The sequence below is a fragment of the Anabrus simplex genome, chromosome 14 (genome assembly GCF_040414725.1).
Source record: "Anabrus simplex isolate iqAnaSimp1 chromosome 14, ASM4041472v1, whole genome shotgun sequence".
NCBI lineage: Eukaryota > Metazoa > Arthropoda > Insecta > Orthoptera > Tettigoniidae > Anabrus > Anabrus simplex.
In genome coordinates, this window is record NC_090278.1 from 16,733,101 (window position 1) to 16,759,471 (window position 26,371).

The 26,371-nt window shown below is 39.7% G+C and overlaps 1 protein-coding gene across 1 annotated transcript in view; it reads right to left on the reverse strand.

Annotated features, from left to right (window-relative positions):
• Positions 1–3,334: 3,334 nt before the first annotated feature.
• LOC136885760 (zinc finger protein OZF-like) overlaps positions 3,335–26,371 on the reverse strand; it is a 79,543-nt gene continuing 56,506 nt past the window's right edge. Inside the window, exons 4-6 of the mRNA XM_068230257.1 lie at positions 17,412–17,494; positions 6,471–6,783; positions 3,335–3,370 (exon numbers count right to left, since the gene is read on the reverse strand). Coding sequence (XP_068086358.1) covers positions 3,335–3,370; positions 6,471–6,783; positions 17,412–17,494 — 432 coding nt within the window. The remainder of the gene's footprint in view (positions 3,371–6,470; positions 6,784–17,411; positions 17,495–26,371) is intronic.

A 26,371-nucleotide genomic window follows, 5' to 3' on the forward strand; every position in this document is an offset into this window, starting at 1 on the left:
TCGCTGAGATGAATACTGACACTCCGGAATTTTTTAAAGTCCAAATTCATTCCCCTTTGGGGTGGGGGCGAAGGGGAGAGAGATATCAAAATAATCGAAAATAGTGTCGAATCCATCCTTTTAGCGGTCGCTGAGATGAATAGTGATATTCCGGATTTCTTTTGATAAACCGCGTGGGGTAAGACACCCCATGTCCCCATAAGGGCGGTGGGGACGCAAGGGGGTGACATAAAATATTCGAAAGTAGTGTCGAATTCATACTTTGTATGGTCGCTGAGATGAATGGTGACATTCCGGAAATTTTTAAAGTCCAAGTTCTGCCTCCTTTGGGGTGGGGAGCGAGGGGGAGTGATATATCAAAATAATCGAAAACAGTGTCGAATCTTAATTTTCTGGGTCGCAAAGATTAGTATTTTTTAGTTTTTTTTGGAATGAATCAAATACTTCCCAGTCAATTCTAGCTTCCACAATAACAAGGTTTTACTCGAATATTAAATTATCTAAAACTTGAAATCAGATACATCTAAATAACTCTAAAACTACATAATAGGTCGTAATATCAACATCTCAAAACTAAATCAATAAGCATCCACTTCACACTTAACTAACTGGTGATAAAAATACTAAAGGTAAACATTCAAAAGCTACCCGGAAAACGCCGGGTACTACAGCTAATTAATGATAAAATTGATATCAAATATTTGGCCTTCGCACATGGTCTAGTTATTTTATCCAACCATAGTCAAGAATGAATTCAGTCCCTGGAAAAACATCATGCAATTGCATCTAAAACGAATCCAAACCTCATATACGGAAACCCGATACATGGAAGGATCCACTCTATACTTGCACAAACAAAATCTGGCAACTCACTTAGGTAAAATTCCTCATGTAAATACTTTCAAATATTTGGGGAAATCATCCAACCATCTGCATAAATCATGAAGCAAGCAGAGAGAGATTTCTATATTACAGGTAGGCCATACAATCACATGGAACAGATACAAAAAATCAATATCTCGGAACGATAAATTAAAACACAAAGCCTGAAGCATTACACACTTCAGAAACCTTGATCATTGGAGGAAGATCACTATCTAAAATTATTGAAAAGCAAGAAAGAGAATTCCTCAGGGAAATCTTTGGCCCAGTATGCATAGAAGGAGTGCGGATGAATAGGAGGTCTCCGGAATTATACCAACATACTGAGAAAGTATCAGATACAATTGTAAAAAGGCGATTGAAATTTGATGGCCATATTCGAAGAATATATGATGAATTTCTTGCTAAAAGGATATTTAATTATGCCTCCTCACTAAAAATCAAGAATAGTTTGGTAATCGAAGTTGAAAAAGACCTCCAAGTAATCAGCATAACAGATGAAATTATATGGGACACGCCTAGCTTTAGAACATTGGTGAACAAACATCATTTTGCTAAAAACCCAAGACGAGAACACCACTGAGTGGACGGAAGACGGATGAAAAACAGAGCGACGGAAGAAGAGAATCTGGGAAGAGAAGAAAGCACACTCATCTGCAAAATAAGTACAATCCCGCTCCTTAGTGGGGCACAACATATTGAAATAATAAGTAATGGAATGAGTAATAGTTACTATCCATGTGTTATGCTATGTTTTATGAAAGGCCACTCTGCAATAAATTTGTCATGTGGTGATAGCATGGGGTTCGGTCTAATGAGATTTGGGGTCGATTTTTAAATCAGTGTCACATGCGTCTGGAGTATTGTGTTTCCAAGTGAAGTGAGAAGCTTCGTAACTGTCCATAACTGTCGGTGGTAGATATTCTATTTGTCCATGTAGTTATGAAACCATGCGACTCAGTTAGTGAGACATGTTCCTAGTATATATTCCAGAGGAAATTGTGTAGATTATGCCGAAGATTTTTGTAAAACGGCTCGAGGGAAAATCGTCAGAACACACTGTTTTGAAATATGGTAAGGTCCAAGGTTTGAAAATTGAACAGAGGGATCCTTTGTATATCTAATGACTCCATTAATACCAGCGAAACGTATACCATATTCTACAGATCCCATTTGACTTGACTTCGTTCGTGATAGCAATAATATTGACCGATACATAGTCTGCTAAAACAAGGATTTGGGCGTAGATTTGTGCTGTAATACAGGGCCGTCCTTGGCGAGATTTGTTTGCTCACTTGTAAGCCAGTGGAGAGAGGCAGGTATAAAACTGTTCGACAAGATGACAGTTCTTCACATTTATATGAGGCGGACCCTGTTAGGAAATAGTAGGGCGTGCTACAACATTATTGTTGTTACAATAAATGGGGAGTTATTTGAATTTCAATTCTATTGCGTAGGCAAATGATAGATACCAAATAACAGTTCCAAACATTTGACTTTGTATTCCAGTTTCGATCTTTCCATAACACAGTCAGAGTTCGTACCCCAATTGAGCATTTAAATGATTATTTTGGTGTCAGAAGGATGTCCTCGAATATTAGGAATTCCATTTCAAGATATGTTCGTAGTGCAGCTAGGTGTTAAGGACTGCCGATGGCGTGTCCTCCAGTGGAAAGTAGGATGGTGGTTGAAGTGCATGGAAGGGATTCTTGGGACTGCTCACCCATGCTAGGACAGTGAAATGATGTAGCTAGCCAAATGCACCTAGAAAAGAGGTGAGTATTCTAGTTTGACACAAAGAGTTGATACCACATGGTATTCCCTTACATGTAGTAGCAGTCTGCCATTAGTCCATGGGCTACCCATGATTAATGGCCATATTCTTCTAGAAGAAGTTGTAATATTTTGCGTGTTTATATTTTAGTATTTTTGTATTCAATGACGGGTCACTTTGGTTATTAGGCTCGTTTCCTTAACCTTGATCATTAACTTAATTGGATGACCATGATAGCTCCGTGATGTGAATTGAAGGTTACTCAGATTCAATTGAGGGTCAGGGAAACTCGTCCTATGCTGATGGTCCTTTAGTGGACAGCCTAAATTAAAGTTGGTGTGGAGATCACTTCCTGATATTTAGAAGTTCGATAAATCGGAAGCATAATGCACAGTTGTTTATGGAGCTGAGTAGATTGCACCTCATTTTGTTGTTTTGTAGTTAATGACAAAGTGGTTTCTGTAAATAGCTCTTTAGGCTTCCTTTTGTGCTGGATTTTAATTTCATCCTGAAATTGTCCAACAGCAATATTATCTTCATGTCATTGACCGCAGCCCATGGTTTATGGGCATATTTGTAACACACCCACTATCACATTTCATTGTTTTTGATTGAATAAACGTAGTCAGATTACATATGCTTTCAATATAAGTAAGTGGGCCGTCCTTGATACACAAGTCATGCCTGGAACTCATGAAGAGCCATTAACACCCCCTGAGACACAAGAATTAACTATCAAATATCAGTTTGACATGGCAAATTGGTCGAGTACTCAGTATGTCTCCTCAAAACTTGCAACGATAAGATATAAGAGATTTTAGTGACATATTTGTGGTTGCGTTACAAAAAGAGAGTGGTCAGTTATATGCCACTTAAGCTCGAGTACACTGCAGCTGTCGACATACGAGTTCTTGCTTGCAGATGCCTCCTCGACAACTACATGATCTTCATGAATAGCCATGGACACTAAAGTTGAAATTTACATTTGCATTCAGAACAGGTTAACAGATCAATATTATCGTACATGAGTCCAGGGAGCAATTACAGTATAGAGCTACTGTTCTATTCATGATTAATGGAACATACTCATGACATGTAGGAAGAGGGAGCACAGGTGTGCTCTTTCCTCGGCAGCAATCTCTTCAATTGCATGCCCTATTATGACTCGAATCGGTAGTTATTTATTCCCCTGAATAGTTTATTCAAACGTTTGTATATTTTTTCTGCGCTTCTAGACTTTTATTATATTATTATTATATTATATTTGCCTTTATTTGTAGTGGCGAAGTTAGGACTCATGGTCCACTCTTACACTTAACCACACTTCATTAACATAGTACATCTGAGAGCAATATTCATAATCTTATCTTAAAACTACCATTACAAACTAGAAACAAAATATGAAACAAAATAACATAAACTCTATAAATATTCTTAGTCATGTCTTAAACTATCGTTACAAATTAAAAGTTGATTGACACTAAATACCCTAAGCACAGTAAACGTACATTCATACACACATTCACTCTGCCAGATTCATTCAGCCTGGCGGCACATATCGAGGAGATGCTCACGGCAAGACAACTTGAAGGAATTTAAGGATTGTATGGCTCTAATGTTGTCTTTTTTGTATGATTATTCTGTGTTCATCCGGATTACTTGTTAACCTCTCATCTGGACGGCCCCTCAATGAGTGTTACTGAGCACAAATTTACTGAAGTCCGAAAACAGAAATAGCTGATAACAAGCGGGTGTGATATATCTGAAGATTCTAAGACAAAATGGCACAAAGGGATGGACCGGTTCTGATGTACATCATGAGGGGTGCCGAGAAGGTGCCGTTCTGGCTGAAGAACTTATCACCTCTCTGTTGTGTGCGAATTCATGTGCCTGGCTACATCACCAGAACTGGAGAAGGTCTTGAGGAAGTCGTAACTCTCTTGTAGTAGTTAGCGAGACGTAAAGCAAAATAACAATATTATTAAATCACGTGCGGCTTCATCCTGGCGTGACGTGACGCTCGTGCGGCGTCTCGCCCGTGTGAACAAATAGATCGGTAATATGTGCGAACGATTTGCCACAAAACACGGAGCAGTGCGACAACTCACCACTGTGGTCCACATAATACACGAGTGTGCATTAGGATATGAACTGTTAGATTGACTTTCTGGCTGAAAATTACCCACAGACATTTCAGCCGCACGGCTTCTCATCTATATGTGCTTCGGGATTACGATTCTCTAAGAGAAGTGGTCACGCTGCACGTTCTAGTAATTCGTCCGTATGTGACCTACTAGAAGACCTTCATGGATGAAAGATGTACCACAGACATATCATCAGTGGCGCTTGTCCGTGTGAGTACGCATGTGATAAGTTAGTTGGGTTTTCGAGCTGCAGGATTTGCCACAGACATTGCATCAGTAAGGTTTCTCCTCTGTCAGTTGAGTTTTCGTGCAGAAGGATTTGACACAGACATTGCATTGTACGGTTTTTCCCCTGTATGAATCCGCATGTGACAAGTTAGGTAGAATTTCCTGCTGAAGGATTTACTACAGACGTTGCACCAGTGTGGCTTGAATCCTGTATGAGTCTGCATATGCATCGTAATACCAACTTTCTGGCTGAATGATTTGCCACAGATACTGCAACAGTATGGCTTCGCGCCCGTGTGAGTCTGCAAGTGACAGGTTAGTTGGCTTTTCGTGGTTAAGGATTTGCCACAGATATTGCACCCGTGTGGCCTCTCGCCGGTATGTGTCCGCTTGTGGCAAGTTAAATGGGATTTCCTGCTGAAGGATTTGAAACAGACATTGCATCTGCGTGACTTCTCCCCTGTATGAGTCCGCATGTGACTATGTAAGTGTGATTTCATTCCGAAGGTTTTGGCACATAGGTTGCAACAGTGTGGCTTCACACCAGTATGGGTCTTGAAATGGGTTGTTAGATGGCCTCTTTGGGTGAAGGTTTTCCCACAAATATTACAAGAGTTTTGCTTCTTGCAGTGAAGCCGCATGTGCTTTGCGAGTGTACTTTTACGGGTGAAAAGCTTCCCACAGGTACTGCAACAGTGTGGCTTCTCTACCGTGTGAGTCAGCATATGACTCATTAGTTGGCTTTTCGTGCTTACTGATGTTCCACAGACATTGCAACTGTGTGGCCTTTCACCGGTATGTGTTCGCCTGTGGGAAGTTAGATAAGCTTTCCTGCTGAAGCATTTGCCACAGACATTACAGCGATGGCGTTTCTCACCCGTGTGCGTTTTTATATGATTTATTAGGTTGTCTCGGGAAGAGAAGGATTTTGCACAGATATCACAACAGAATGGCCTCTCACCTGTGTGAGTCAGCATGTGCTTGGTTAGGGTAGTCTTATACATAAAGAACTTTCTACATATACTGCATTTGTAACACTTTTCGCCGATATGAGCCCGTATGTGATCTGATAGGTGCGATTTGCTTCTGAATAACTTGCCACAGACATTGCACAATTCTGACTTCTCCCCCCTGTGCGTAGTCATATGAATTACCAGGCTTCCTTTGGAGATGAAGGATATTCTACACACATTACAACAGTATTGCTTCATGTCTGTGTGACTCCGCATATGCTGCGCAAGACCGACTTTCTGGCTGAATGATTTGGCACAAACACTGCAGCAGTAAAGCTTATTATCTTTGTGAGTACGCATGTGAACTTCCAGGTTGGCTTGCATGATGAAGTTTTTGCCACAGATATTGCAACAAAGAGACTTCCAGGCTGTATGAGAACGCATGTGTTTGGTTAAGCACCGCGAATTCCTGTACTTTTTATGACATACTGAGCACTCGTTTTCTATCATACTTGTATGCAAACACTTGTGCTCTTCCAGCATGTTCCTCTTTGTAAAGCATTTATGGCAAAATCCGCACAATAGGAGCGGGTGGATCTTGAGGTGTTCCGACAAGCTGCTTTTGCAACCGAACAGCTTTCCGCAGTGATCGCACTGGTAGGGACGATCATCTTTGTGTGTCTTCAGATGTCGCAAGAGGCCCAACTTCCCGACCAGGACTTTACCGCACACACTGCAACTAAAAGAAGTTGCTCCGCCATCCGGAACTTGACGATTGGCATAGCTCACCTCAGGCCCCGATCTACAGAGATAAATTAAAACCATGTGACCAATATTTCAACAGCCAACTCCACTACAATTCTCACAAAACGGAATTGGTGCTGAACATTCCACTCATTGATATCCCATGCAGAGAGCTCGTTACTCATAAACATCAAATTCCTGAGGGTAAACATCATCTGAGGTCAGACTGTAGTCTGAAATTTCAAAAGCTCTCACTTGTTACGAGGATCAGTTGCGTCTTTTCTCTCGAATCACGATATCACGCGCAAGAGACTTCTGAAGATTTAGGAATAAACGAGCTCACAGACAACCTCATTTAAGGAATGCATGAGAAGAAGTGGTTCAGCCCATAAGGAGAAATACAAGTTCTTTATTCCGGCACACATTTATCTATTGAAATCCGTATATGTGTGTTCTCCTACATACAGGACGGCATATGCTTTGCAATTTTGATCTTGTTCATCCACTCTACGCTTTTTGGCAGGCAAGTAATTTTTTAAAAGCTCTTGTTGTTGAGGTTGTTTTGAGAGAATCTCAGTGTTGTGGATATTAATAAATTTTAGAACACTGTTTTGCCGAGGGTCAGCAAGATCTGCTGAACCATGACTAATATTTCATGAAAGTTATTTGCTGTCACGCAAACATACAGATTGTATTGGACATTTTAATCATATCAGTGTAGCATTCTATTACGGCACAGTGTGGCTATTTCTAATTACATAGCTTTCATGTGCAATCAAACAGAGCCGACGTACTTATAGGACGGTAGGTTTATACAAGGAAATCAAACTTACTACCACGTATTACATCAGTATTCGTCTTAATTGCTTTCATTAACAGAGGCCGTATGCAACATGAAAACGCTAATCCTGATGACAAGATGCAATCGGGAAAGTATTTAAATGAGTAGAGAACTGCCCTGACTAAGCAAGTAAGCCAGTGCACTCAGTGGGAATCGTGACCTCGTCAGGGTTTCCTAGGAGTAGTGTTGTATAGCCAGACTACCAGACTCAAGCAAAGTGAATCTGGGACAAGGTTGAATGTCGTACACTGTGCAGTACACCATAGTGCAGTTTCACACCTATATGTTGCGTAACCTTACAGGCTACATAACATTTGCGAGCTTATTGGTGAACTCCAAGCCTTTCCGTAATTAGCACTACTGGAGGAATTCTACTAATATTTTTTTAATGTTCATTTTTTATATATTCTCGTGAGCATCCTCACGAATCCTGGTATCACGTACATCTGGTTTACACCAGGTACATGCGCGCAGTGTGCTTTTCCTGGTTGACCTATGGTGGTGCGGGGAGTAGCCTTGCCGTATCGGACCCTGCCGAGGGATTCGTCACTGCGTGAGGGGTATAGATCATAGTTGTACAGTATTCATACGGGTAGATGTAATTCATTCACAGGGCCAGCTGCACTTCGGTAGTGTGTTGACCGTTGGTCATTTATTCCAAATATATTACAATCCTTTTTTTAAATTTCTATATGGTGTTAGTTGCTCAGGCTATGATGTAATGAACTCTGTATTGGGCGAAGGACTGTTTGAGTTCAATAAATATCAATTTAATCCTGATGAAATCCTGGAAAAGCTGAAACATAACAAGCAGATGGCGGCTCTTTCCCTAATGCTGCCACTTTCTTTTCTCCTCCAGATACTACTATCATTGACATTATGAAAGCGACAAAGCTTTGGTAGTAGTGGTTTATTACAATGTTCTGATATCCAGAATTTGAACCCAAATGCAACCTAACATGTCCTTGAATATTCTTCCAAGTGCTCCTTTAACACTACAGCTAGAAGGTGCACGAAAATCAAGGCTTGATCCAAAATACGAGATGACAGGACATTGAATTGCACCGCAGTGAATATTGCTGCTATGAAAAGGAAGGAATGAGATTCCTTTTATTTCAAATGATCACGGAAGAAATGATTACTTAAGTGGATTGATAACGTAGTTGGATAGCATCCAAGTCTGTGCCTGTCTCCTCATCGCAGAGTTTTTCTACATATTCTAGGAAAGAAGAGCTAAAAATACAAATTTGTTGGTTAAATGTGAGATACGCTTCCAACAGGTACATGGGAAAAATCGATCACGCAGGCCAAAATACATCGTAACATGAAGTGACACTTCCCAATCCATGCTGCAATCAGTGAATTGATATGGCCCAGTCGAATGCATGACTTCCTCACAAGCAAAGTAGTGGGAGGCTGTGGGCAAAATAAGTGGACAAATAAAAGTAGGACATTGATTCCAGATACGACAGGCTAGACCTCCTGATCATCAAACAAGTTATTGATGTTGACATCATTAGACAACAGGGGGCAGAATATACACCACTGGATTGTATGTCATACGTTTTGTGGCATATCACGCCAAGTAAAAGGTGCAAAATTCTGCGGTCATTCTTCTTTACGTGATTACGTGATTGTCGTGACAAGTGATTTATCAGGTTCACAATTAGTTTTCAGTACAATGGTATTTCATTTTGCATTGATACATGTTCCAAACGAACCAGCTACGCATTACTGTTACACGTGGAGTGTCCCAGATGATGGATACAGGTTCCCCACTAGCGTGCCGGCAAACTTGAGCGAAATATAATAGCTCTCGTGGAGCAAACACGCACAAAGCCTTTAATGGCAATTTTGGCGGAGATTGAGACGTTCGCCCCTGGAAGGGACGCGCGTCGGCAGGGCCCAGTCAGCATGAAAAGTAGGCAAGGACTACTAGCGCGGGCTGTGACGGCTAAACAAGGGAGTACCCCCATTCTATGCCGCATCACTGAACTATGTCTGGATGAAGTTGCAAATTAGCCACAGCACTTGGAAGAAGGCATATGGGCATCTGTGAGGTGCAGAAAAAATGGAGTGGAGGAAAGTCATGCAAAATGGGGTGCGTTTACTAACTGATGTACAATGGAAGTCGAAGAACAACTAAGGGTGTTGGCATTGTTATATCAGCAAAATTTGACGGTTCAGTTTCCAAGGTGCAAAAATATGACAGTTGCTTCATGTAACTCATTAACATTGGGGAGAGAAAGAAATGTAAATTTTTCAGTGGAACGCTCCAAAATTGGCCTGGGCACGGAAAGCAAAGACGCCCTCTGGGTACTGCCTGACAAGAAGACCGCTGACTATCTTATCATTGCCGGTGGTCTGATTGGACATAACGGACGGCGGTCATGGATATCGACAGAAGAACGACGATGGCTAACAAATTCCCGATTATGCAGAAACTGATCATCGCGAACACACGGTCCAAAAAGCGTGATATTCATCTAGTCACGTACTACAGTGGCTCCCATCCAACTTACATTGACTACATCCTCGTGAGACGAAGGAATCTCAAGGATGTTCTAGAGACAACAGTTGTAACATCGACTACTCGTCCGTTAGCTGCGGATAAAGTCACCAAGAGACCAATATTTCGCAGAAAATGGACCAAATGGGATCAAATGGTGGCGCCTGAAGGAGGCAAACGTCGTTGCAAAAGGTACGGTGCCACAAAACACCATAGTTGAAGTGAGCCGGAATAAAATGCAAGACGTCGCACGCTCTATTCTTGGAACAAATAAGTCAGGGCGACGACAACGAAGGATTAAGTATGACTATACAGTACGGTTGAAGAAACAGCTGTACCGCGAGTTTCTTGCTCGTTGGAATGCCTACAAAACAGCCGCTATTAAAGTGAAGGAGGTCACTGCTGTAACAAAAGCAAACCAGTAAGCAGGTCTCTATGTGACACGAGCGGAATATTTCCTGGCTAGTCAAATCGAGGCATCGCAAACGGAAGAAGTCCAACGATATTACCGCATCAATGAGGAAGCATACCGACTGGCGAGCACACTGGCGGAACTACTCTGACAAAATTTCAATTTCCGTACGTACCAATCCCAATCACCTCCGTTGTTGAGGGTTTAATGTAGGAAATTGACGTCACCAAAGTCCAGGATATGATAAAGGAAATGAAACCAGGGAGAGCCATATGTCCCGATTATCTTCCGGCAGAGTTTTGTTTCTCTCAATGGGGGGATGCAGCAGTGTGGCTAAGGCAAGATTCACAACCAGATCATCAAAGAAGGTCAAAAACCTTCAAAATTAAGGGAAGCCCTGCCGATATTTCTAATTACCGCCCGATCATACTTCTGAGCCACGCAATAACAGACTTAGAACAAATCTTCGACAAAAGGATTAGCGATTTAGCCAAATATACAACAAGCATAGCTGGATTTGTGTAAAATTGTGGTACAACAGTAGCAACCCACGCTGCAGGGCTGTTACTTGAGAGACACTGTGAAAAGAATAAGAGGCTTCATCACCTCATTCTGGACCCTGAGAAGGACTTACATCTGTTACTTCATAACCTAATCAGTCAGTGCTATAAGAACATGGTATTCCAGAGCACCTTGTTGAAAGGGTATAATTGCTCTATAAAGAACCAATGAGTTATGTTCAAGCTGCCTCAGGAGCGTCTGATGACTTCCGCATAACTATAGAATTCCACCAAGGCCCTGCCTTACCACCACTGCTGTTCATTCTTGTTATGGACACCATTACATCAGACCTGTACAGTCCAATACTATTGATACTTCTCTACGCACATGATGACATTCTGGCTGCAGAGAGTAAGCGCCAAACAGAAGACTGAAACAATCGACTAGCGCAAAATGACCCGTGCCTCAACAAAAAAAAAGAGACTGAATACATGACATTACATCGTCGGGAAGTTGGAAACATGCATGCTGACGGTGAAGACATATTACGAGTAGAGCAATTTAAGTATATTGGCTCCACAATCTCTGATGATGGCCAACTTACTGATGAAGTCAACTTAAGGGTATACAAAGCCTGGCAGAAGTTGAGAATAATAACGGGCGCCCTTGCGACCTTCGAAGGACCAACTGAAATCTAATATCTACCGAACTGTTATCCGTAATGCCGTTTCCTACGGCAAAGAATGCTGGCCAGCTAAAGAGGAGGTAGAACACCAACTAAGCATCATGGATACAAAGATGCTTAGGTGGAAGCCTGACATAAGTAGACTACATGACATTTCAAGTGATGTTATTAGGAAACGTTTTGCAGAAGAAAATTGAGGAAAGGCGTGTGCGCTGGCTTGCGCATGTGATGCGTGCAGATGACAATAAATTGGGAAAGTCAGCGTATGCACAGAAAGTCCGTGGAAAGAGGCGCAAGGGACGAACATGACAGCATGGGACAGATAAAGTTCGTAACGACCTGAAAGCTGTGAGACTACATACAGATATCGCCCGAGACCAAACTAACTGGAGGCAATGAATCACAACACCAGACCCTGCCACCAGGCAGGAATAACACTAAAGAAGCAAAATAACAGGAAGTAGATTGACGAATATTTTGTTATAAAAATGGGATACAATGTATATATTACACATCCTATCATTCAACTTAGTATGTTCAAATTCTCTCCCCTAAAGCCTATGTCCGATATCTATAAAGACTTATTTTCACAAAATAGTGCTTGAATGACAAACGCTTCTTGATTTCGTGTTTAGTGACTCCTATAAATTCATTATAAATAAATATATGTAACTCAACAGGATTATCTGTGTTAAACAGGAGTGACAGTTTGAATATCTGGTGAAATTCTACGAGTACCAACAAGAGGGGATTCCATCAGTGTATTTTAGCCTGAATGGAATTTTGCAATTCATATTTGTGCTTTCATCCGTCATAGATAGCAGACGATCAAAATAATCAATTTGTTATTTTCACCCTGATCATGTACATAAATACGAAGACCATGGAGTAGTAGCACAAAGTGGTCGGCTCAACACCATGTGACACTCGACACTCTACAAGTGGAAGGAAACCACATCACTAATTGGTTAGTTCAGGGCGATGTGTCTCTCCACATATGGAAGGTAATTTCATCACTAATTTGTCAGCTCAGATATATGTGCCTTTCCACAAATCAGCAATTACGAAATTTTATGAATCTTTAAACCTGTACCTATGTAATTCAGTACCATATTGACATGGCGAATTTTTATATATTTTAAAAGAAGTTGTTGCATGGTACTTTTAGACTGCTGAAATGAGAGTCAGGATAACATAGCACCTGATGTGAGATATAAAACAAAGTGGGAAGCAGCAGATAAGATTCGGTCGACTGAATCCTTCAGAAGCATCTAAAATCTATGATATACAGTGGACTAAGCTACGTAGCAATGGACTGTCCCCTGCCCTATATACCAAGGAACAAGAATACACATAAAGGGCTTGTCGCTTTGCTGGTGTGAGAGTGCCTCTACACAAGATATGTTTAGGATGAAGAAAGCTAATTTAAACTCCATCCTAAAATAGAAATATGCATTTTGTGTGTGAAAAGTATTCATAAGCGACATTTTTATTGGTGGTCATAATACAAGATTGTTTTCTAATGTAGCATATTGTATCCTCTTATAGAAGAATTACAAAGAAACAGCAGGATTTGAACCTCAAAGAGTCGGCGTATTTGGGCGATCTTCAGTTGTGTGCATGGCTCCACTCTAAATAATGAGAGTGTGTAAGCTGGTACTGGATAGTTCTGAGGACTGACATGAATATTTCTTGCCACTAGTTATGAATGTCCTGTAGGAACATGTCAATGCATCATATCACAGTCGAGAAGACTCTAACCACCCACAAAATCAAATAAACCTTTCTGAATTCGTAGTTTCCATCACTAATCTGGTTTGCAGTCAATCCTTAGGCTACGACTAGCCATTGCAAGACCTCCCGATACAAGGGCTCGGTTAAGAGCACCAATCCGAGACTATACAGTCATTTCCCAAGGATTATCAAAGATCATTTCACACAGTAACCAACAAAGGTGTGACAGCAAAAAAATTATTGGCAATGGCACACCTACAGTTCAAAAAACACTACTGCATTAAAGGTAGGGGCACTGAAGTCAATACTGTAGGCAGACATGGCCTTGGTGAACGTAACATAAGAGACAGACAGACTTGTTCAGTTCTGTATGGAGCACAATCCGTTTGTCTCCAACACAGTCTTCAAATTTCCTCTTCGGCTGCTTTACACGTGGATATCACCCGCCGATAACGACGAAAAGATCATAAGAAATCAAATTGATTTCATTTTTGTAAAGGAACAACTAAAGAAATATGCGACATCCGTTAAGACGTATCCCGGTGCTGATGTAAACAGTGACCAGAATCTAGTTGTAATGGACCTTAAAATGATACGTTTTAGAAAAATTCAAATCTCAAAGTAAGAACTAATGTTGGAACTGCACTGGAAAAAAAGATGGAATTAATAAGATACACTGAATCATCAGAGGTAGAATCCATATGGAACGCCATTAAAGATAGTGTGATTGATATCCAGAAAACTGAAATTGGACACTGCAACAACAAAAAGAAGACAGAGCTGGATGACAGATGAAATTCTAGAACTTATGGATGAAAGGAGAAAACACAAAAATGCAGATCACATTCAGTACAAAACTCTAAACAAAGCTGTACGCAGAAAGTGCAGAGAAGCCCGAGAATTATAGATGACAGAGAGGTCTAAAGAAATTGAGACCCTTCAAGAGAAGCACGACTATTTTAACTTGCATAAGAAAGTGAAAGAACTTGGTGGTTTGCAAGGAGACGATAGGGTCAAATTTTGAAAGATGCCAATAATGAAATCATCTTGGGGGTGAAAGGGAAACTCAAACGATTGAAGGAATATATAGAAAATCTCTTCCAAGATGACAGAAATGATCCTCCTTCACCTGACGAGAGAATAAATGAAAATAGCCCTGAAATAACAAAAAGTGAAGTTGTACATGCCGTAAAACTTCAAAAGAATGGTAAAGCAACTGAACCTGACGGTGTGTACTCGGAAGTTCTCAAAGTAATAACAGAACAGGAATCTACCGGCTTCAATATCTTAACATCATTATTCAATCAAATATATGTATCAGGAGAAATACCATCAGATTGGCTCAAATCAACCTTCATACCACTACCGAAGAAGCCTATCTCGTCTCAGTGCGATTATTATCGTATGATAAGTTTGATGTCTCACGTGCTCAAATGTGAATCCCACATGGATCAGAACCAGTTCGGTTTCCGAAATGGCGTTGGTACACGTGAGGCACTCTTCTCGTTAAATGTGTTGTTACAGAGGTGCAGAGATATGAATGTTGATGTCTATGCATGTTTTATAGACTATAAGAAAGCTCTTGATTGTGTCAGGGACAATAAGCTGATAGAGATTCCGAGATCAACAGGTATTGACTCCGGTGACTTACGAATAATCAGTAACCTGTACTGGAATCAGTTTGCAAATGTCAAAAGTGATCAAGGAACTTCAGAAAATGCTTCGATCAGCAAACGCGTCTGCCAGGGTTGTGTACTGTCACCTCTGTTGTTTAATATTTTCTCAGAGGCAATCTTTAAAGAAACATTGGCAGACTATGGTAGGATCAAAATTAACGGGAAAATCATCAACATTGGAAATGCAGATGATACTGTTGTCATAGCTGATGACATGCCTGCCCTTCGGTGCATGATAAACTCCTTAGTTCAGCACAGTGAAGAGTTTGGATTATATGTTAACCCCTCAAAGACGGAACTGATGGTATTCTCTAAGGAGACAATTTGGACAAATCTCACAATAAAAGATAAAATAGTTGAGCAAGTGTCTTCTCTCAGATCTCTGGGTACCACCTTGGATGACCAATGTAACTCCAAACGGGAGATAATATCTAGAATTAAACAGGCCAGGAAACAATTCATTACCATGAAGAAATTCCTTGAGAGGTCAGATCTCAGTCTCCAACTACGAATTCGTATAATCCACTGCTATATATTTTCTGATCTCCTACATGGATGTGAAAGCTGGACTCTGGATACAATCACAGAAAAACATATTGATGCCTTCGAAATGTTCCTGAATCGCCGTCTCTTGCGGATATCCTGGGTAACGAAAATCTCAAATGCCGAGGTCCTTCGTTGGGTGAAAAAGCAAAAACAACTACTCTTCGCCATAAAACATAGGAAAACACAATACCTAGGACATATCATGAGAGGTGAGAGGTATCAGTTATTATAGCTTATTATCGAAGGAAAGATACAGGGGAAGTGATCTGTTGATTCATGGCTGAAAGACCTTCGAAGATGGCGATACTGTACTTCAGAAGTGGCATTCCATTCTGCTCTGTCAAGATCAGAGCTAGTTTCGTGGATCGCCAACCTCCGCTCGGAGACGGCGTCTTAAGAAGACGATTAAAGGTTTGAAAACAGGATGTACACTTGTGCTAATTTGTAGGGTCAGTGAGCAAAAATTACAATTTTTAATTAATATTATATCATTATATTATTTACCTGCTTTTACGAGATTATGAATTCACTTGAAGAATTCTGAATTTTTTTAGGCAGCCAGCATAAATTTAAACTCTGCTTGTAGCTGTCCACTTTATTAGCATATACTAATTGTGTAAATGAGTTTGCAATCAACATACTACAATCTCTTGACTTACAATGAGCATAACTTTTTTACGCTTACAACACTGCGGGAATTTTATCTGATAAGTAAGATATCGAACATGTATCACTACTGATCTGAATGTTTCATTTCTACAACACATTATCTGCTTTGGTGTCCGAAAATGGAGGAATCTGACTTAACACACAAGAGAACGGAAATGACCATAAAAAAGGAATTTAACCAAATATATAATGTAAAAAATGACATTATTTCAGTTATTGCACTATTGAACGCAGTCATCATTATATTCTTTAATGAACCTAATTATGTTAGTTTGAAATTATTATATTGTTCACAATGTACATAAAACTTAGGAATTTTGATTTTTTTGCTAGTGACTTTATGTCACACAGACACAGATAAGTCTTTTGGCGACGATAATTTTGAATTTGTAGATTTACTTTATCATCCACAAACATGGGATTTTCTGTGTGCCACTGTTGGTATGAACATACAAAATTACTGAGAATGAAAAAAAAAATGGCGTGCGCCTTTTAGCGCCGGGAGTGCCCGAGGACAAGCTCGGCTCGTCAGATGCAGGACTTTTGATTTGACTCCTGTAGGCGAACTGCGCGTCGTGATGAGGATGAAATGATGACGAAAGCGACACAGACACCCAGCCCCCGTGCCAGCGAAATTAACCAATTAAGGTTAAAATTCCCTACCCTGCCGGGAATCGAACCCGGGACCCCTGTGACCAAAGGCCAGCACGCTAACCATGTAGCCATAGAGCTGGACACTGAGAATATCTGGAGGCAATAGATGTAGATGGCATTTTAGATGATAAGAATGTGATGAACAAATGATGCAGAGACAGTGAAAGAACACATTTTTCATAGTTGCCTAAGGGTATTGTAAAGAAATACACTTCAAAAATATCTAGCTTTACCAGATTATTTTTGTACATATATATTCAATAAAACTACATAACGTAACATTAAATATGATCATAAAGTTCCTGAATATTTTAGATAATTTTAAGCAATTTTTCCTTGTAAATGAAGGATTAAACTGATAAAAATAGCCAGTTTTTGGAGATAAACCAAACACTACTGAACACAACTGTGATAAGCTACAACATATTCCATATTGTAAAGGATTTGTAGTGTACGTACTCTGTTTCTTCTTTAATGTACGGCAACAGCTGATCATCAGTATGTTCTTCTATGCATATTTCCTCCTTAATATCTTCGAAAGGCTATAAGTAAGAAATAGGAAAAGCAGAATAAAGAAGTAAGGGAATAAAGATATATAGTCCTAAACAGGAAATAGCTGAGAAAATAAATTTCATAGTGGCACAAGGAGAGTATAATTAATTTATTTCCCATTTTAAAAATATAAGAATGGAAAGGAACAACCAAATCAAAATCACTTTAAATGCAAAAGATGTGTCTACCTTGGTGGCAAATGGTTCACAAAAAACATCATTATCAAGCATCATCTTCATCACTGGCGCGACAGCCCTTTGTGGGCCTTGGCCTTCTGCAGAAGTTTTCCCCATTCTTTCCTGTTAAGCGCAGAGCACCTCCAATTATCTTTACATTCTCTCCCACCCCTACCCAGCTGATCGAGCAACACGTTTGCGAGGTTGTCAGGCCGGCTATTTCTTCTTCAGATTTCGTAACGAGAGTTTTTTACAGATTGGATTGTCAGCCCAACGCCAATCCTGGAGGGCCGCTGTTTTCTTTTGGGGTTGCTCCCTTAGCATTTTGAAGCGTCGAGAACTCGCCGTTACATCACTTAGCCGTGTACACGCAGAGTACGCGTTGCCCAAGGGCCACGGCATGGACATGCATTCTCTGTGCCTTATTAGTACACTTCCACCAGCAAGAAGTGAACCCACAGGACCACGTCCTACCCCTTCGGTCCCCATTATTATCAAGCACTAAATTTTAAATGCATAGAGAAGAAGACAATTTCCAAAAATACAGTATTGTACAATTTACACTCATTTTTTTCTATTAAACACACATCTCATCCTTAAAAAATGAATATTATTTACAAAATTCTACTGATAATATCTTCCTTATTTACAAACATTATCAACTCATATACATGTGGAATTACTTCAAATACTACTATACAACTGCTATTAGATTACATTTTACATTGCATTTATTTATTTTATTTTATTTTACCTTTTTTGGAACCTAACTTGCATAACGACCTGCTGCGTCGTAACCTGAGTCCCTTTTGCCACTGCATTTCAGACAACTAACAAGAGAGATCAGAACATGAAAAGGAACACACTGTAGGATAGCAGTAGACAAGGTACCAGAGAAAAGGAGGAACATTTGTAAATTTAAAATTATCTACATATTTGTGAATATTCAGCAGAGTATATGTACACATACATGTGGGGATGGATGCACTACCGTGTATTTGTACATGTACAATTTAAGGAAAATAAATAATAATATTAATAAATACTATCTCCAAATCATTATACAACACCACTCTTTGCTTCTCTTTCTCTTTCTGTTGATAAATATTTCCACAAAGACTAGCTACTTCCTTTATCCTCTTATATTCACATTCCCCTGTTCCCATCTTTCTACACATGACTTGACATGTCACCTCTTTGTTCCTTTCCATGTTCCTGTATTGTTTCTTTCCCAAAACACTTTACTGTAATATCAAATACTCCCACATTATTCATACCACTATCCCAACAAGTGGACAATGCTTAAAACGTAACCACAGAAATATCCATCAACCCTCTCTGTACATCATATTAATATCAAAATAAATAAATAAATAAATAAATAAATAAATAAATAAATAAATAAATAAATAAATAAATAAATAAATAAATAAATAAATAAATAATAAATGAATCAATCAATCATTCAATCAATCAATCAATCAATCAATCAAACAACAGTGTTTACGGATGTCGGTTGTTTATGTAGAAAGAGATTGTGGAAATGTATGAAACAACTCCCTTGGTAAATTATTTCAATCACTAGATCATCTTCCTGTAAGTGAAAATTTGCCAAAATTTGGCCCCTTTAATTCCAACTCACCATGTTGTGACCTTTCCTATCTTTAAAGAACATGACTTAAATGCAGGGCTTTTTTCTGGATAAAGAGGTGCTAAAAATCACAGGAGGGAAATTAAGGAAGAAGACATAAAATTTACCGAACATTTAAGAAACCATGTATATTTCATCGAAACCTACTTACAATGAATTCAAAATAATTTCCAAAATTTTGACATGTCATCTTCCTCCTGAGTACGTTTTCTGGTCTTGCTTTTTGTATCCATGATTGAATGACGACCTTGTAACAACCAAGTTTTGACGTACTTCGTTGGATCAAATACCGTCAAAGGAGGTCCAACAATTCTTAAAAATAGTAATCAGGTAATGGTTCTCACTGACAAAGATGGTCTTTCTGGAGTCACAATCAAGTTTCCTGGGCATTTCTTCTCTAAATTTCAGATGATCTCTGAAGGCTCGAATGGCTTCTCTTTCATTCAGTGTGAATCTTCTTGCCAGTGTGCCTATTTCTGCTTCTCCATACAGAATATTTTCTCTTGAGTTTGCTGGCCAATTCTTAGAATCCAGAACTCTTGCAAGTTGTGAGAGTTCAGTGTCTTCTTCAGAAAGTTATCTTTCCTGTAGAGAAGTTTTAAGTTGTTCATAGAAAGTATTTGGGGAGATTGGTGGATCATAAATTATGTTTTTCTTACGAAATGGACCACCCTTAAACTGTAGAGATGCAGCTGCCTCAAGAGCCTTCTGATAGTAAGGCCCTGGGACAGACCTCCTCTTCTCACAAATATCAACAAGACACTCAATCTTGCTGTGGGCTTTGTAAAGATCAGCATTTCTCTCCTGCAGATCTAAACTTAGTTCAGACAATTCTTGCAAAGCAACACAAATTAATCCCAGATCCAAAATAAATTCTACAGATGTTATTTTCCTGTGAAGACTTTCATAAGTGCATTTTTCTTTGAATTTTTCCAATTTTAAAAATTTGCATCTCCAGTGTAGCTGCACGTGACTGGAGCTGCCTTGCATTCTTTGGAGAGGCATGATACATAACATATAATTTGTCCATAAAACTCTTAAATCTACTGACGCCAGAAACCTCTTTCACAAACCGTGTACTAATAATTCCAGTCTATGGCTAGCAAAATGCCACAAAACAATGGCAAGAAATCTGTCTTTGAACAGTTTTGAAACTCCTCCACGTACCCCGAACATTACTGCGGTACCAACACACGTCAGTGAAACTAAATTTTCCTTTAGAAAATCTTCTGTGAATCCTAGTGCTCCTATAGAAGACATCAAGCTTTTGTAAATTCCTTTTTCTGTTACGTCATCTAACTCAATTAAATCAATGAAAAGGTTGACCGGTTCTGCCATTTTTATTTTTGCAATGTTGGTGCGAACATATACTATCAGAACAGACTTCTGACTTAGAGTAGCTGATTCATCAAGAATAAGAAAGAACTTGCTCTTTGAATCAAGTACGTTTTTATCAATCTTGTTCCGATTTCACTGCCTATGTGGTTTACTATTTTTATACAGGGATTAATTGAATGCAAATTTCTCCCCATATCAATCCCGTTCAATTTTTGTAAATCATTTTCAGTTTCAAAATTGTAGCAAGACTGGTTCTTTTTTGCCACCTTATAAGCAGTACGAAATACTTTATAAGTAATTTCCTTTTCTCTCTCTAATGACTTTAGACATGCTGTCTCAAGTTTTTCTTTTTTCCCTTCGTCAGTTATTTTATTAGCACTTTTATGTCCAGCACTTTCTTTGTGGTCAAAAATCTTTTTCCTGAGGGATGTTAGCTTCCGTTTACGATTTTCTCCATAAGACACAATTTCACAGTTTATCCACTCTTTTGATATTCGCATACCCACATTCTTCTGTACACCTATACTTCCGACATTTTTCACACTGAGCAAGCTAACTTGCCGTCATGAAAATAAAACCAATCGTTTTTCTTTACAAAATCGTTATTTTGTTCTACAGTCCAACAACTAGGCCACAGACTTTGAAATTCACTTTGAACTTTACAGACCGTAATGGAAGTCGCCGACACAACTGTGTTCACACTTGAGTTTGATGATACTCCAGCTTGATGAACTGACAAACTGCTTGGGCCCGTAGACCGGAAGAATGTTTTCGATCTCTATTGATTTCTATTCTCGAAATAACAAGGCGATATGCGATATTTCCTTTTCAATTAAGGTCATTTAACGCGTGAACAGTAAAAATAATACTTTTAAAATTCCTTAACCTGCAAAAATCATATTTGAACTCTACATATTTTTTAGAGATTTGTATCCACGAAGAGGTTCCGGAACGCCAGAAATAAAGCCCTGCTTAAATGTATTCATCAACTAATGTCATTCCAAGCCTCCTGTCCCATGACATCCCAGAATATACTGCTTAATCGAATAGCTTGTCTCCATTCTCTAAATTTTCCCAGCCTAAACTTTGCAACATCTCTGTAACACAACTCTTTTGTCAGATATTACCCACAAGAAATGGAGCTGTTTCTGTGGATTATTTTCTGTTCTCTAATCAAGTAACACTGGTGACAGTCTCATACTCTCATTGTGGCCTTGCTGGAGATTTATACGCCCTCTCCTTTACAACCCCTCAGCAACCTCATGATCATAGTATGAGATCTGTAAATTTTATTTTAAATCCCGTTCATGTGATTACCACAATGAAGATCTGTCCTTATTATGAATACCTAGGAACATTAACCCCATCAACACAGTAACTAAACGAGAGTGGACACACAACCTGACTTTCCACCCCGTTTACCAAGTCAAGGTCTTTTTGCTGTTACACTCCTGAAACTCACTTATTCAGTTCATTATTCATATTGTTTATGCATATCAGAAAATAAAGATCTGATAAGACTGGCTGTGGGACCCAATCCCAGTACCTACTCTAATACTATGAGTTCTATTTTCTTGAAATACACCAGACGTGGCCAAATTATTAGGGTAAAATATATATTTTTACCTCTATGTAAATTATCGATCTTTATAGTCTAATCCTTCAACTTGTTTGGTGGTGAAATTACCCCTTGGGATATCCCTCTCATCACTAATGTATTTTTTTCAGATAGTGGGTACAGTAAGAACCACAATGCATTTTCATTATTCACATGGTTTTGTCATTTTTGTTAGTGCTCATGTTGCGTTGTTTATCGTCTATATCTGCATAGTGTTGCTGTACGGAAATAAATAATTGTGAACTACTGTTCAGACTGTGCATTCTGTAAGTTACATGCATTATTGATACTATTCACGAGTTCAGTTCATATTTTTTCTAGAAATGTTGAGGTTATGGGGAGACGAAAGGACGTTTCGCCAAGATAGACATTGTCAGAGAGCTACTTGTTGAGAAACGTTATACACAGCAAGAGATAGATTCTAGATTGAAAAAATCACAGCAATCTGTAACTAGAATTTTAAAATGTGAAGATAAGGGGAAGACAAAATGCCAACAACGTGCTGGAAACTGTGGGCGAAAGAAGAAACTAACTCCAAGGAGTGAGCATAACTGATTAATTTGTCAGTAAACATTCGCAAGGTTACTAGTTCGGATTTACGTAAGAAATTAGAAGAGTATGGGTCATTGGTACCAGCCAGGACTGTGAGGCGGGAGCTGTTAACTGCTGGAATGACAGCAAGACGACCTCAAAGAAAGCGAAGATTACTCCTGCTATGGCTGCAAAGAGGTTCAAGTAGGCCAATATTCTCCAGAATTGGTCATCTGATGCCTGGAAAAGGGCAAGTCCATGACAATTACTGTAATTCCTAAATTACCATTCATTATTCCATTTTAACCCAATCTAACTGATGTAACCCAGCAGCATTTCAATTTTTACATTTTTATTACTCATTTTCAACGTCTTTTTTAACGTAGGTCAATGTGGACATTGCAAATTAATTTCAAATGATTGGGTGAAATCGCCAACTGCGTCACGTACTGCAAGAGGACATGACCATACCATTGGTGACATATCTTATGCCTCACGAGTAACGGGTGCGATGTTCATTTGCTGGTGAACGGTGTCTTTCTTACATGATGCATGACTGCGAGGCCCATCAACTAATGGAGTATACACTTTCCCATGTTGTATAATTGCTACTCCATACCTTTCTCAGTCTGTCGACATTCAACACCGTACACAACAACAATACGTAGTAACATGCAGTATATTCTGGACTTTGGATGTAGTGGCATCCTTCAGTCACAGAATGTGCCTGTGACTTCCCTTCACCTCATCCATGCTGCCTTTATCATAATTCGCACTTCAAAAACTACCCCAATATCAGTCTCATACCTGAATCAACTTGGATGGAGCCATAAGATGGTTCAGATGACTCCAGGGATTCACTCTTCTTCTCTGTTCATTCTAAGGTTGTATTGTGAGAAACAGATATTCCAATCTTTACCTTGATGCCGTAGTCCCATTTTGGGTCTATCAGCAAGTGCAATATCATCTGCATCAAAGAGAGTCCTAGGAACACTCCTTTGCAAGTCCCATGAGGGGGTATCCATACTGAGGACAAACGGAAATGGTGACAGAGTGGTACATACGTCTACACACCAACTTTCACTGAGAAGCTCTCCGAGACGTTGATAGCGCAACATACACAACCTCTGGTGTTCATGTATGGCATCTTGATCCAAATTATAAGCATTTCTGGTACACGATGGTCACGAGCGCAAACCAGATCACACGGTGTGGAACACGGTCGAAAGTCATTTCAAGATCAAGGAAGGCAATGTGCACTGCCTGCTGGTGCTCTCAGTGCTTTTCAATTAGCATTCTGGCAGTGAAAATTGCATGAGTTGTTCCAGTACCCTTATTGAAGAAGCACTGGTAGCAATAATGCCGACGATTTCAAACAGTCAATAATGAAGGATACTCTGAAAGATTTTTTCATGTACAATTGGGGCAATTTGCACATTCTGCAGGATCGTCACATTTGCTTAAAAATAGGCAGAAGGGTGTTTGTAGCCCAATGACTAGGAACAGAGCTAGAGTCAACTTTGGTACTGAACATTCTTGTCAGCCTGTTGATAATGAGTTCTTTAAATTGCTATAATTTCCATAAGTTTGCTGAAAGGTCATCTGGTCCTGGCACTCTTTGGTTCTTCATACTCCTAATGGCACTGCCGACTTCCTTTGATGTGATGCATAAGATGGGACTTACCATCCGAAATAGGGTGATGTGGGAATTCAAAGCAGGAAATCTCTACGAATGTTGTTGCCAGTGTTTGAGGATTTCTTGTTTGTCCTGTAAACACTGGTGATCTTTGCCTCTAATACACATAGGGTGGTCAATGATTGTGGCAATTTTGGTCAGCTGGAAAATAGGCTAGTTATTTTCTCCTTCATTTGAGTTCAGTGGTGTGCAGTGTTTATCAGAACTATACCGACAAAAAATCAAGGATACTCTTCGTGTTATGTTAATAATAATGATTCAATCACACTGGCGGGGAAAATTATTCCTTTTAAGAAAATGGCGTTAAATTGTTATTTCCGGGTGCGCGATTCAAATTGACGAGCTGCTGCCGTATTTCAGGGAAGACAAGCGTAGGGAGCGGTTGTGGAGTATATGATGCAGACAGAGATAATGCTTCACGCGTATGCAAAAATTCCTCATACGACTTCAATAGGATTGTCTCTATCAGGCAATGCCCACAGTCCATTTATTAAATAGCCATAACTGCACACAGTTAAAGAACACACTGTATTTAAGACACACTTGTCAGTCAAGGAAAGCACTAGATTGCTTGTCCTCTCGTCTGTTGCAATGAAATACTCAACGAAGAAATCAATACGCCCAATGGTTTAATTGCAGTAGATGTTCAATATGCCCCCTCCTAGTTTGGTGCATACTTCACAATGGTGTGTTGTAGTGCGTGGCTTTTGGACTGCGTATGAGTAGTGTGTGGCGAATGGCTTGAAATGCTGCCTGTATTCTTGGTACAAGTATGCCTTCTCTTTCTACGGGGTTCACATATTAGTAAATTTGTGTAGAATAAACTGTACACTGCCTACCGGAGCTCGGAAGCGACTCTGCGAAACGAACGAGAAACTTACTCTGCCTCCCATTTTTCACTTTCCCTCCCTTCCCTCTTCTGACGCACAGCGGCTGGCTCTCTGGCATAGCAAATAGTCAATTTGAATGCCACGCCCAGAAGTAATAAGGCCAATTCATTTTCGCGAAAAGCAACATTTCCCCGGGAATCTGACTGCACCATCATTCTCAACATCACACAAAGAGCTTGCTTGATACTTTTGTCAGTGTAGTTCTCTACACTCCTTGTACACAGGTCATTACAGTGAGTGCGCCTCGATTCAGCGACAGATTTCTTAGCCACACGTTCAGCAAGGACAATTGTTTCTCTGTGTTCTGGAGTCTGTTGTGAAACCCAGTTTATATACAGTATGACTTTGTCTTTTCCTACACCCCTTCTTTGAAATGGAGTCATCCATAAGAACGTTTGACTTTCAGTACAGTAGGAAATAGGTTATGTCGTACCCGAATTTACTGTGACGGTTGCAGTGGAAGATCTGTAGAATGTGCCCACATGTTGTCAATTGAATTCAGGTCAACGAGAGAAAAATGTATGCTGTCTGTTAGGGTCCCTTCTAGTCCTTAAGCTTCCACAACTAGATCTCGGTCGGGGGCATTTATCCTTCCACCACTACGATGCATAGAGGTCCTTAAATCCGCTAAGACTACCTTATTCAGATGTGGTAAAAAGTCAGATGATATGACATTCACATCCTTTGCTAATCAGAGATCACGGTGCCAAACAAGGATAATGTCTATTTGGTTGCTGCAATCACCACTGGTATAGGAGATGAGATGATTGATGCACTTTTGAAGAAGGCATTACCACTAAACCCACGTCATTTGCCTCGGTGAAAACCAAAATTCGAGTTCCTTCATAACTTCAGATACCGTAGAGGCATGGCAGCTATAACAATTTTTGGTGTGACCAATATGCGCATTAAGATCACCACACAGAAGTGGGAACTCATCATCAGGACACGCTGAAACATGATTTTG